Source organism: Lingula anatina, chromosome 3 (genome assembly GCF_051362555.1).
Source record: "Lingula anatina isolate TDL-2025a chromosome 3, LinAna3.0, whole genome shotgun sequence".
In the NCBI taxonomy this organism is placed as follows: domain Eukaryota; kingdom Metazoa; phylum Brachiopoda; class Lingulata; order Lingulida; family Lingulidae; genus Lingula; species Lingula anatina.
Window position 1 is genome coordinate 20,441,538 of NC_141769.1, and position 14,661 is coordinate 20,456,198.

Sequence of the window (14,661 nt, forward strand, 5' to 3'; positions counted from 1 at the left end):
TCTGAATTCTCTGGGTGTTCTGTGGGGGGAGGAGTACTGAAAATTTGTTATAGTTTACTTAAAGTAATCACAAATTATGTACAGCTTTGGTGATTGAAGTGCTTATGCAAACAAGTCATTAAATTAAGATCAATTATTTTGGTATTCTTTTGACATATGATCATTCAGTAATGATTCAGTAATGATCATATGTCATATGATTTAACATATATACATTTAAAAAATGTATAATTACATTTTCCATAAAGTGTATCCTCACATAGGATATTTCTACTTCTACTTAAATAATATCATGTCTTGTTTTAGATGTTTGCTGCCCAGTGGTAAAATGCGCTGGTTATGTCCCAAGCATGCAGACGGACCTCGTATAACTATCTTGAACAGCGACCTGGCAACAGCCAAAGATGCTGTGTTGCCGTACTCGAAATGTGATGAAGAAACAATGCAGCTCATCAAAGGTGATTTGAAAATTGATGCACTCTACCATGCCAAAATGATACAATTACAACAATATTTTAGTGTTCTTAAAGAAAATTATTTTTAAAAAATGATAAGAAGGTACAGCACCATTATTATATTTGGCTTACAAAGAGATCTGCTTTGGTTTCCTTTCACGAAGTTTACAATTAATGTTATTTTAACATGATTCAGTAATTAATTTTATAGGCAATCCTCTGCATCTTGACAGTATACTACATGTATCAAAGTCACCAACATATTTGCAGTTTAACTGATGCTTAAAAAAAGTAAAGAAAATATGGATAAAACGTCAAAATGGTCTAATTTCAGCGGATTCTAAATACAAGGAAACTGTACAGGCCAGACACACCCAGGGACAGGATGCAGCCAGCGCCCTGAAAATCACTGCCCAGGACCTGCAAGGTAAACAACATTGATCTGATGCATTGTCATTACATAACCATTATTTAAGAATTAGCCTTAGTTTGTGTTTCGCGGCCGCATTCAGAACAGTGGACTAAGCAGTCCGCGGGTCAAGTATGGTGATGACCCACTAAAATCCATTAATAGACACTGTATAGATTCCCCATGGGGAGGTATACAAGTGGGTTGGCCATATTTGATCTGCAGACTTGTTAGTCCACCGTTCTGAATGCGACCTAGGCCACACAATAGACCAAACAACTAGAAAAGAGCTAAATGTTATAGTATAGATATACTGAAATAAAGACTTTAAATTCTTAATAGATCCTTTCAATCTGTACTTTATAGTTTTAACTGTTTCAAGCAGACACTCTAATGACTTAGATATATCAGATCAATTCAGCAGAGAAGCTGCCCCACAAAACAGTCATTTAGGAAAGTGGTATCTATACCAAATAAAACTTTCTTGTGGTAATAGGGCATATTTTATATAATACTTCTGCTCTGTTCAGTTGCATTTCCTCAAGTCTGAACATACATACTCAAGTACCATGTGTTTCAACATTTATTAGGCAGTTACAGACCCATCAATATGAGTGGCACCTAAACCTTCATGCTATGGAAATTATAATCAGTGAACCCTGAAATAAAGCAGTCAATATGTATCAAAAAATATTCTTTAGAATCCAAAATTGATCCAATTTTGACTTTCTGTACTTCTAGCTCCTAGAATTGCTGATCACGTGACGGTCAATGGTCCCGCCTCACTAAAGAAATTGGAAAAGAAAAAATCTACCAGAAAGCTGAAAGCTTCACAAGCTGCTGCCAGAGTTGCTGGATCATATGCAAAGGCCAAAAAGAACAATTCTGTGGCCCAGGAGAGTAATGGTCAGGCACCTGCTCAGGCACCTGCCCAGGCACAAAGTGAAGGAAATGGGGAGAAGAAGAGCAAAGCGTGTGTGATAATGTAATTATATAATCCTCAAAGTCAACAACAGTTGTTGCCTGGCTGATTTTGTCAGTGTCATATGAGGATGTGACTTTGTGGAAGTATAATTATTTAAGCAAGAGGTTCTGATGTTGAACTATTCATTATTCCCAAAATTTTGATTTTACAAGTGTGCTTACGCAATTAATGTTGTGATATTTCTGCTTGATTGTAATTTTCAACCACAAATCTGGGATAGAAAGTTCCCTCCCTCTAGAGAATCACCTCATTACTCAAACAAGAAGTTTGAAAGCTGCTGAAGGCTGAATAAAATTTTAAGAAAGGGAACGTTTCTGGAGGGTGAGAGTTTTCCTCCTTTTTTTAAGGCTGATCTCTTTCCATCACTTATAAATATATGTAAGGGTTGATATATATTATGTTCACAATTTGGTAGTAGTATTTGGCAGAAGCATTTAGGACTAGAACTACATGATTGTGCCTTGGTTGATCTCTGTTTTAGAGTACTTAATAGGGAACATTCATCTGAGGGTAAATATACGCATGTTGAAAGCTTTTTATTTTTAGATAGAGGCAAATGCTTTATGATTGAACATTCCATATTTATTAAGATTTTCCAAAAACAGTGATATTTATTAATTTCAATTTATATAGCTGTGATATAAGAATTTTTGGACAATGTCAATTACAGATTTTTTCAACTCTCTCTTTGCTGTGTTATGTACCTGTATAAGATGTATGACTTTCCCAAAGAAAATAAGACTAAACTTAATTATTTTTCTTGAAATTATGCAATACAGTCATTGTTTTAATGTATTTAACTTATACATGTTACAGGATTGTTACTGTTTGACTGCTTTTATTCCGTCCAATTAATGTCACTAACAACTGGACTTTATACTTGATATATGCATTTATATTTTGTTTATAAACTTAAAGCACTATTTTTGTGTGCATATCCGTCCTCATCTACACCATGTCCATTTCTATAGAAATGTGATTTATCAATATTTCAATGTTTTTTTTTTTTTTTTTTTTTTGCATTTGTTGATTTTTTAAACAAACAGCATTATTTATAGGCAATATAAGTCAAATAAGTGTGTAGGCTTCTTTTAACTTTTTTCTTCATTATTTTTAATGCATAATTTAGGCACTAGAAACACAGATTTTCTTAATATAATAGTAACTCAATGTCATCACTTCACGTTTGATCTTCACACACATGTATAAAGTATGTCTCCTTAATCTAAGCCAATTTAAGTAATAAGGCATGTCAGTTAAAGGAATAGAACAAACTCAAGCATGATGTTCGAAATTTGGCCGATGAAGGTCCCATTAATAAAAAGAAATGAAGCGGATAAGTGATTAACATTGAATAGTGTTGATTAATGATTTTAACTTATGCGTAAGCCTGAAATATCTACATTTAACATATAATTTCCAAACAAATAGTGCACGCATAATGTTAAATAGGTACCGGTAGGATAAGGAAGATATTTTACACGGAAAAGAGCACTGGTAAATGTAGTGATATTATCTGTACGGATGTAACATGTTGTGATACGATCAATAAATGAATTGCTTTATGTTCATAATGTCGTTGTTTTCTTTAATTCCGTCGTACTTGGAATTACATGTACCTGTAGGGTTCATTTGTGATCATTACATACAGCAAAACGGCGTGGCTTTGGGCAGAACGTCACAACGTTTACGTGGTTTAAACAAACAACCGCTGAATATTTGCATGCCTTTCAACACTGGGGACGCACCTCCCGATTCAAACTAAATATCTCGATCTGTCAAGAAAAAGTGTCAAGAATACTTACTTTCTCAGTTTCACTGATTGTTTGAGTGGTCAGGGAGAGTGGAGTGTAAGGGGCGCATGGATATCTCCCTGTCTGGCTGGTGTTAATGTTGCCGCACAAGCTGAGATTTTACTGTTTCTCCAAGGCAACCTATAGAGAACTGCATTTTTTATGATCGTTAACGACCGAGTGGAGAAGCCAATTCTCATATTTCGCCAAAGGATTTCAAAAAGACTTGGCCGTCTGGACTGGACGGAGTTTTACGGGAAAACATGCTATATTATACGCCTCAGTGACTAAAATAGTATACGATTTCATCGCACGGCGCTCGTGGCAAATGTCAGAGATAAAGTAACCTTTTATGATTTGAAAAAAAGCCTTTAGAACAACAAAAAAAGATCAAAACCAATTATTCAACTCACCTTACCTACCAATAGCTGGCCAACCGTACATTAAGTTTGAAATCTTATATTCTTTCAATCAAATTCACTTGATTGACGGCTGTATAATCGAACGTTAAAAACGTGAAAGCCAGCAATGAGATAACAAAGAATTACTGTTTGGCTGACTGCATTTAAAAGCAAAATAATTTTATTAATACATACTAGTACAATATCAAGCTTTAAGAATTAATTAGTGGTATCAATTCGTAATAAGGGGCCATTACTCATCAAAATAGCCTTAGATTAATTCCCGATTCTTGATTTGTGATCACGGAAATAGAGTTTAACTCACAAGTGTTCGAGAAGAGATACCGTGTCACGTTCAAACTGGGACTCATCTACTGGATATATATACATAGAAGTTACCTTGAGGATAGAGGAATTGCTGTGTTCCTCAACAGTAATACCTCAGTGGCGGCACTTGTAGTAGTGCTAGGCCACTAAGATCTTTTATACAATGATGAAAATACACAAAAAGAATAATATAAGATGGAAACTAAATACACAGTTCCGACCGAAAAGAATCAAAGACTGAATTTTTATGCCAGGAACAAATGATACAGACACAAAAACCACCGTAAAAGTATAAAAAGAATAACATATTTTTCTTTTGTTTTACAAGAGGACAAGTTTGCACAATAACCTGATGGTAACGTTTTAAATTCGACACAATCTTTTCTAACACAATACGGTTCCACTGAATCTTTTTTTTTTTTTTTTGGGGGGGTCGGGGGAGGATGTTAATTCGTGAAAATAAATTTGATTGCTGAATCTGCTCCCTTGATACACCATGTATCGTATATGATGGCTGATGAATTGTGATTCCTTTTTCCATTATGATTTCAGCAAACCCAAATCAACTTCCCGGGATAGGCATTCACTGTGCGTTATCGTATCACAAAGACTAATCCTTAAATCGAGGCTACAGTCCGGAAAGATGGTATATATTATCAAGTGAATCAGGTGAGCATATTCTTCGGAATGACTCACATAGTGTTCTCACAAGCATGTGTTCCTGGTTTGCATCTGGGTTTCTCGTTTTTTCTTCTTTAGTTTCCCACATATCTTGATATTGGCAAGAGTGTATAATATCGGGTTCATGGCGGAGTTGACAGGTAAGATAAAGACTGCGACCCAACTTGAGACCTCAGGATTAATTGGGACGCCTGCCATGCTCAAAATCCCAAGCACCGTAACTGGGACCCAGCACAAAAAGTCGGTTATCAAAATCAGAGAGACCCTTTTTAATAACTGCACATCCCTATGTGTCTCTTCTCTCCCAGATTGCTTCCTCGATTGATAGACATGTCTCAGAATGGCAACATAGGCAGAAGAGATGAAAAGAAAGGCAGTAAAATTGAAAAATACGAATATTACGTAGGCGTATTCCCTGCCCCCGAACTCAACCCTGCTCAACGTGAACGGCAAACAGACCGAGTTATGTCCGTAAAAATCTTTGAAGTAACCGACTTCAATAAGAGGGACTGTACTTACCATAACAACTACGACCCAACTGAGACCAGTCATCAATAAGCTCGCCTTCGTGTCCATCTTTTGAATCTTCATGGCATATACAATAGACACCAGTCTATCTGTCGTGATCAAAACTAAGATCACCACAGACATTTCACTGGAAACCATGGACAGGAATCCTGCAAATTTACACAGACCACTAGACATCCATTTGGTGGCTTGAGAGGCGTAAAAACCACGGTAGCTAGTGTCGGCTGCGGCTATAATGACAAGGTAAACCCCCATCAAGAGGTCCGACAAGGCAAGATTCATGACCAATATACTAGAGGCAGCAGAGTCTCTATATCTTAGCCAATATATGAGCACGACTGCATTACCCAAGCATGCTAAAATTCCCATAACCCAGATGGACACCTGCAGAAATTGATTTTGCAACAGGTCAGAGCAGGAGGAGAACTCGTCTTTTGGGGGAAAACAAACGCCAACATTACCCTTCCGCTGAGCCAGGCAACAAATACCAAATTGATCGGACTTCAGTGTCTCTGCGCTAAGCTCTACAAATGCCTCAGGTTCTACCAGAGCGTCCTTGTTACCTGATATATCTAAAACCTTAAGTCTTGGCAGTCCCCTGAATGCACCGTCTGCCACGGACGATAATGCATTATGGCTTATGTTAAGAACAGAAAGAGATTCCAAGCCTCTGAAAGTATCTCTTGACAAAACGTTGATATTAAAGAAGCTGAGGTTCAAAATCCTTAAGCTTCCTAAGCCTTCAAATGCACCGGGTTCAATCATTTGCAGAGAGTTTCCTTCAAGAATCAAGTGTTGAAGGTTGATCATTCCAGTAAAGACATCGGAAGCAAAAGCTGCTATCCGATTGTACGAAAGATCTAGATATAAAACATTTCTTAAGTGTAAGAATACCCTAGGCGGAATCGTTTTCAAATTGTTGAAACTGATATCGAGTCTCACTAATAAAAAGTATCCTTTAAACGCTTTACTCCAAAGAGACAAATTGTTTCTGGCAAAATCCAGCCCCCTAATATCAGGAGAATACTTAGGTATGGAACTTAATCTTTTCCCCGTGCAGTCCAAAAAGTATCCTTTGTGCTTGCAACCATTGGATAAGGTTGCATTTATGTCACAGAAAGCTTCGTCGTCATTCGAGTGTTTACAATTCACTACACCATTGCAAACTTCACTCTGGTGCACACACTGGCGTTCTCCTCTACACCGAAAATGTCCTGGACACGTATAATTGGTGCATCTTGCATTATCCTCGTCTTCCCCGCGAGGACAATCTTTTTCCCCGTCGCAGACCTGGCGCAATGGAATGCAGTATGTGTTCGGACATTTAAACATACTGGGGCATTCATACGTCTGGCACTGTTGAAGATGCTCAAAATGTCTACAATCATTTAACGCTTTCTGTTGCACTTTATCGTGAATACAGGCCAAATGACGAGGAAAGCAGTGGGTATGACCAGGGGTACATCTGATTTGGTCTAGAGATGGGCAATATGTGAAGTTGATTTGTTGGCTGAATGTGCTGGATTCGCAGCTGGTTTCCTTGGCATAAGGAATGGCTTCGATGGGCTCATCCTCTTGTGATAAACCTGGGCAGTCCGGGTACCTGTCATCCTTAGTGTTAATATGCATGCATGGCCCTGCGAAGCACTGGACTCTGTTATCACACGGCCCCGGATGTCGAGGAGACGGAGGGTGTCTGTTAGGGTTTTCAGTAGTAGTAGGGTTTCTTTCAAATATTAGGGATATGTTGCTGCATTGTCCATTTTGGCATCTGTAATGTTGATCACTGTAAACAGGAAATAAACACCAATCTTCGTCACTTCCGTCTGTGCAGTCATAGACGCGATCACACACCTTACTTATAGGAATGCACGATTCGTTCGTGCAGCGAAAGCTATCTGAACCACAAAAGCAGTTAAATTCGTCCTCTCCACCCAGACAATTCTTCTCCCCGTCACAAACATTTCTGACAGATATGCACGTCCCGTCACTACACCGGTATTGATGTGTGGAGCAGTCTTGTTTTTCTGTTAACAACGCCGTCTCGCAGAGAGCAAAAAGGGAGCCTTGTGTCGCATCTGACAAGCACAAGTCAGAAGTCATTATCATGACGGAGTTGGACATTAGCTCGTCACTTGCAACTGACACGAGCGCACAGTTTCCTGATGGGGTTCGGAACCAAGGCAAAACAAATTCCGAAAATCTTTTCACATTGGTAAGTTTATCACTAGTATCTAAAATGGCGCTTTGGTTCACCCACTGAGTTTCTTTAGCCCAGATCCTATGATAATATCGCATGTATTTACTATCCGAAAACGAAGAAGCATCGAACACTGCGACTGCTCCTCCATAAGAGCTGCACATTTCTACTGCACTTTTAAAAGTGAGGCTGTTCTTGCCTTCCTTTGTCCAGTGGCTGGACTGTGAATATGCGACGTATCTTGTTTTATCAGTTATGGATATATTCAGCAGTCCGAAACTATCCAGTCGATACAAATAAAAGCACCGACCGCTGATGTACACCCATTTCTCGGGGCAGTAATGTTTTGGTGTGAAAGACTCTTTACGCATCACTGCATTTTCAAATAAAGTGCTGGTTTCTGGCAAATTACTTTTTGATTGATTTGAATCTGTTTTCAGCGTCTTGGATGACTTCTTGCAGACGGACATCATGCAGCAGATTGGTTGTTGACATGGAATTCTTGCCCAATTTGACCACCGACTCTTGCCATGGAAATGTTCACGTTTCGGAGGAAAAGGCATCATTAGCGTGCACTCCAAAGTAAACTCTATTAGTGGTTGTAATAGGGTCTTTTCTACAACGGGCTTTAAGGGTTGGGGGATTTCAAGCTCGTTGTAGCCATACTTTACTGGTCCGTACCACTCAGAATATACAAGGGCATTTTTATCTGTCCAGCGTAAGGGTGTTCCCTGAAAATTTCAATTGCATTCACTATACAAATGGGAGGGAAAACATTAAAAATTATTGGTTTGCGTAATACCGATCTTGTTCCGTTCTAGTCTCGCTACTTTATGAAAAACATGACATATATTGTTTATTTAGCATGTGGCTTGTCAAGATTGTTTCAAATGCAATTAAAGTAAACATAATTTTATGCACTAAAACTTTGTGAAATCTGGTGTCAACTTGAAAAGGCAGCCATACTGGCTGTTTGTCTAGAGTCACTGGTGTATATCCACATCACTTACACATAAATTTGTCTAGGAATACACTATGGGAAACTCGATATATTACCACGAACACATTTTAATCCTGCTGGAATGTAAAGTCCTAAGGTACAGGTATACAATTCTTGCATTTTAGGAACGTAATTATACAGGTACTTATCGACTTACCCCTGACAGTACTACTCTCGAGTGTAACCCAATAAAAACACCACCAGTCATTTTGCAGTTGGTGGAAGGACTCAGAACCCCATTTCTGTTTGCTATTCTGCTGAGGAAGCGCATCTCACGTCTGCTTTGGATACTGGCAAGATGGGCGTCCTCCGCCACACAGTCTCGTTCTGCTTGCACCCAGGTTGAAACGTTGGGATAATTCTTAAACGAGTAACAAAAACCTTCAAAAAGTGTGTAACCGTCAGAACAACGTTTATTTTCCACTCTCTCCCGGGGAATGGCATCGTAGATTGCGACAATATCTCCCTGGAAACCTGTACATGGTGAAAGGGTAATAACCATTTGGTCCGTGGTGCCGTGAATAGAAAATGTTGTCGAAGTTCTATTCACGTGATGTTTTCCCAACAGTTTATCCACGCCTTCATCAATGTCATAAAAAGTTAAATCTCCACACGTTTCCTCTTCAGGTACTTGAATTGTGACATTTAGAACGCGATCCCCCGGGGCAGTTAGGTAAAATTTACACTGACAGAGTTTTGACTGTGCTTTGATCCAACCTGATTGTAATCCGATGAAATGTGTACATGGTGAACTGACCTCTGATGAGAAATTATGCATGTAGAACACATCCCCGGTAAATCCCGTAGCAGCTACCTCGTAATCGCTGCTGAAAAGCAAATCTAAGTGCCCCCTTGGTTGAAAAAGCAGCATGACATTGAAGATGTTTGCATGGAAGGCACGCAAGAAGGTTTCCTGGCGGCCGCATACTGGTCCCCAAAGAATGGCATGATCTTCTGTAATTACAACGTAGTCCTTGTCACAGCCAGGCGAATCCTCTAGGACAAAATGCTGAAAGTGAACGCCAACAAACCTTTGTCGTTCGGTTGTGTCATTGTTCAAAAGAATCTTCTGCATGAGGTTTAACGGGTAGAGATCAGGATGGAGCTTGTCTTCTTGATTTTTAAAAGAGAAGCGATCTTTTGTCAGCGGGGAGACGGTCGGTGGCGGTATCGTTAGGGTACCAGGTTTGCTGGTAGAGTTTCCCAATTCTGATGACATCCCTTGACAATTTGTTATCAGTGAGACAGTCATAAGAAACTTTGTTCGAAGCGACATGGTGTGGCGACGTGACATCCCTTGCCTACAATTAGTTTCTTTATCGTAGTAACGACTGTGGATACTCGCTGCAAAAATATATATAGGCTGTCCAGAAACGTAGATAAATGACGTGTAATTGGACATCATTTTCCTCTCTCAGAAGCCAGGTGATAATTCAAAGTAATATTCTTATTGTTAATTGCCATTCGATTCGGTTTATAGATCAATCTGCAAAAATACAAATGTCAAGTTTAAATAGACAGGAAAACTGACAACGACAAGATTTATCTCTTCTGGCCATTACTCTTATCATTATAAACTCTCGGATGAAATAGAGTGATAATGTTTACGTGATTAATCATAATAAACGCTTTTCCAGAGACCATTAATCCTAATGACCATTTATCTACCAGTCAATTGTCAACGAAAGAAATTAAAAAGTTATTATCTATCTTTTTCGACAATTGACATCAGTCAAATTATGTGGGTTTGGAAAGGGTTTGCGACTACAGTTTGAAATCCCTAATTATGTTCGGTAGGGTAGATACCGATCACGAACATATACATGACTACAAGTATTTTAACCATTTTTATGTAAAAAGTTAAGTAAAAATTTGTTGACATTCCACGAATTTGCTACAATTTCTGATCCACATCAACTATCCAGATTGCTAGTAATCTATGAGTTTGTTTCGTGAGAAAAGAAAAAAGAGCTCTAAACTGGTTTACTGTTTTTTCACAGATTATTGGCCTGTGACCTTATCTATAACCATGAAATTTAGCCAGATGTAGAATACTGGTAAGTGAATCTGATCAACTTCTAATGCAGAGTCACACTAATAATTAGCTTCAAGCTGGTGCAAAACCCAACACGTCAACTTGATAGAGAGTTGCGATATTGTAAAACTATAAATATTTGTCGACTGTGAAATATCTTATTGCAAGAATAGCCAAAATTGGTACTGAAGTCCCATGGATTTTCCCAGCAATGACGGAAAGAAGCTGTCTTTCGACTCTTTTTTAATTTCTCGATTTTTTTTACCAGATCTTCTAATTTTTTATTTCCTTTTCAAATGTACTAGATAATAGTAAAATACAATCTTACGTGAAAATGTGTAAACCTCTCGTAGGGAAAGCAACAAGAAATGCCTCAAATATCCGCAAAAGTCCAGATCCTTGATAACGGTTCATCTTCAGGTACGTGCATACGTAGCATGATTTTTGCATTCTAAAATCTTAGGGACGAAATCTTTTCAAAATCAACAGGATGCCCAAATACGATACAAGATATCCATGTCAATAATCACTAATTACTGAAGTCCATTACCCCCACGCGGCAAGCATAATTGCCCTGCTTGACGAGTAAAGACAGCCATAATGGTGAAGTATATGGTTTAAATTGACAACGATCTGATGACCACGCAATAATGAGGTAGTAATGAATCCTGCCAGTTAAACCTTCATCTTCACATTTATCATGTTCCTTTAACTGTCACTGGCTAACTCATGTTAATCACATTTATGGCCGCAGTAATCGATCGAAAATATCAATTTAATTGTTGTCTTTGACATAAGTTGACCCCTTATGACCTGTACATGTATGTAAATGTTGACATATAAGTAAACGAAACTTATCGCAAGGAGGGTAAAACTGGTAAAATTTAAATATTTGAAGACCTAAGGACAGAAATAGACTAAAACTGACAGTAAAGTAATCGGTAGATAAAAGTTTTATTCTTTAACTTGCTTAAACCCTTTTTTAAACAGGAAGCTGACCATTGTGCATTCTTCGTTCGCCCTAGAAACTAACCAGGTCACCGTTGGCGATTCAAAAGGGGCACGGTGATTTCTAAAACTGTATGAAGAATGTTCGCGATGTGGACGCCATGGTCAGCGCAAAGTTTGGAACATATTCAAAGTAATCGCACAAAGCACGTGGTGGAGGTTGGTCAGAGCAAGCTGTAGTTGAAGACAGGGGACACAAGCACTGCTTTGGTAACAGAATGGATGCTCAGTGATCGACCTGTGATCGGCATATTTGCAAATTTTTTTGTTAAACTGGGACTTGCTTGGGTATTTTTAAAAGAGGCAAGAAACTTGAAAGTAACAGCTACATGTATAAGTGGTCTTACATTAGCCCCTAAGCAGAAAAACGAAAGGGGGTTGTGAGACTTATGTCATATACTTCTCGGGTACGCAGTCAAACTTTGGAGAACGTCCGCATACGCTCAGGGAGAGGAAGTGTTTTGAACGTGTTCATCAAACAATTTTACATGCTAGAAAAAGGATGATTTCATAAGCTGTGTGTATGATCGATTTTACGTGCGATACTCATGAAGAGTACGGTACGGAGTATCGCACGTGAAAAAAGAGGAGCAAAAGTTATCTAAATTGCAGGTACATTTAAAAAACGTTTCTTCAAGCCAGAGGTTCATATTTTCTTCAAAGCTGGTGGTGGTATAATCGATTTCACGTGTGGTACTCATACGGACCTACATTGTACATGTAGGTGTAACAGAGCTTAAACTGGCTTTCAGCAGTGCATTCAAGATTGTCGATAAAAAAAGAAAAGCAAAACATTTCCCCTCGCTTGCCGCCACTGAGAATAAAATCGGAGTCCAAATGTCTCCAAACTTGGAGTCCAGCAGGATTTAATTGGTCCAATTGGAGTTAAGTTGACTCCGATGGAGAAATGCCATCTCAGACCCCACAGGAGGGTCACAATTGACTCCATTCACACATCCCTTCATCCCTTGATTTATCTCTACAAAAGAGTCACCCTGACCCCATATTAAGGGAATTTTGACAACAACAGTGACAAGGGGAGAAACAGCATATCACATCAGACTGTTTTGTTTCGGGACGGGCTCGAACCTACGACCTTTCACTCCAGAGGGGGACACCCAAACCACTAGGCCATGCAGTAACATATTTTGTTTGAATAGCAATGACGAGCAGTTTGTAAATCTGGTAATAAACAGCATGACACACACATATATATATATATATATATATACCACAAATATACTACTGAGTGAGCATAACTCTCCACTGACATGCATTGGTTGGTCAAACTACAACCTGGAAACAAAACCTGCTGACCTGTATACCAACATATCACATAAAGGGTGTGGCAACTGAAAGCCCGAGCCAGTAATAATTAAGTGCGCGAGTTCAGCACGCAGAAACACACAGAAAACCAATTGTTCATGCATAAAACCAACTATGGCCAATAAAGTAATGTTAATACTGACAAAGGATGATAAAAATTGTTCTCTCCACGCCGTCTGCTCACTGCCATCACAAGTAATGAAACGAAGCTTCCTGTCCAGCGAGCGAAAAGAGTCGCTGAAAGGGGTCAGCCAGACACTGGCCCCCGATAATTTGACTCTGGGTTTAGAGTCAGATTGACTCCATGAGAGCAGGGGGTGATTGACTCTGATAAGAGAGTCTAAAGCTCTGGTAGTGGGGTAATTTGACCCTTATATAGGAGTCAAATTAACTCCATGAGGGTCAAGGGGTGCTGGACTCTGACTAGAGAGTCAAATGACTCCAATTTTATTCCAGTGGCTGTGAACATTTTTTAAACTGCAGGTATATCTAAAACACGCTGTTGTCTCATTTTCTTCAAAGCTTCCATATTTAAACTGGATTGGTATCATCGATAACGACTTAGGCGCCAAGAAAAAGAAACGACAGTCCCGTTTTGATATCCAAATCCATTATAAACGAAGAAAAGTTTCGGGCACCCAATCAGGTCATCCACCCTATGGTCAGGTATTTGGACAGGGCTTATTATTGTAATCAGTGTCTACTGAAGTTTAGGGTAATATACTCTATATTTGGTAAGATTAACTTACGATTAATGAACTCCCATTACAAAGTTGATCAAAGAAGAGGATACATTCTGTTTACCACGCTTAAGCCGTTAGTGGTTTGTGTGCTGCGCGCTCTTGAAAGCGCACCATTGCTGATGCAAAGACTGATATTTTATGAAGTTTAATCGGCAATTTGCACTTACGTATTTATGGCGTTTTAAAAGAGGGTATTCATCTGAAACCTACGTAGACAAGGAAGGAAGTCAAACGTTAAAATTAAAATCGCCGAAAGTGATTAAAGTGGTTGTTTATGTTTTGAGCATGGCACAAGTGTGAATAAAGTATTAGAGTCGCATGCTGTGGTTCACCATAGCTATACGGGAGTGTTATTCCAATGAGTAACTATGGCATACCAGATATAATGGCGGACACGCTAGGGATAAATGGACAAAGTACTTCTTCCCGGTGTCTTGTATATGACAGAAAATTTATCCATCTTCAAATTGATGCAGAGCAAAGAGGGCCAAACAATTTATCGTTGCCTCCCTCCCCAAGCATGTACATATCCTAAGCAAAATTCTAGAACCGCCAGTTAACACGATCTAATGAAGGCGAAGAACGCTTGGTGTTGATATGATATGATTATTATTTTAGATATTATGAGTCATAACATAAACTACTGTGAAGGCACACGCCTTCTTCTGTTTATAACAACCAATGACTTTTTATTCCATTTGTGCTGTCGTCACCCGCCTTTATGAAAACTTATGAAAACAAATAAAAAGTTAAGATAAGATGACACCGAA

At 38.8% G+C, this 14,661-nt stretch overlaps 2 protein-coding genes across 2 annotated transcripts in view; one reads left to right on the forward strand and one right to left on the reverse strand.

Annotated features, from left to right (window-relative positions):
- The window catches only part of LOC147763056 (uncharacterized), a 31,298-nt gene extending 27,875 nt beyond the window's left edge, over window positions 1-3,423 (forward strand). The window contains exons 11-13 of the mRNA XM_087007834.1: window positions 307-458; window positions 790-882; window positions 1,606-3,423. Of these exons, the coding sequence (XP_086863960.1) occupies window positions 307-458; window positions 790-882; window positions 1,606-1,853 (493 nt within the window). The 3' untranslated portion in view covers window positions 1,854-3,423. The remainder of the gene's footprint in view (window positions 1-306; window positions 459-789; window positions 883-1,605) is intronic.
- Window positions 3,424-4,843: 1,420 nt separating this feature from the next.
- LOC106160504 (uncharacterized) lies at window positions 4,844-8,480 on the reverse strand. The gene has a single exon (XM_013537123.2). The coding sequence runs from the start codon at window positions 8,343-8,345 to the stop codon at window positions 5,076-5,078; it is 3,270 nt and encodes a 1,089-aa protein (XP_013392577.2). The 5' UTR covers window positions 8,346-8,480; the 3' UTR covers window positions 4,844-5,075.
- Window positions 8,481-14,661: the final 6,181 nt, after the last annotated feature.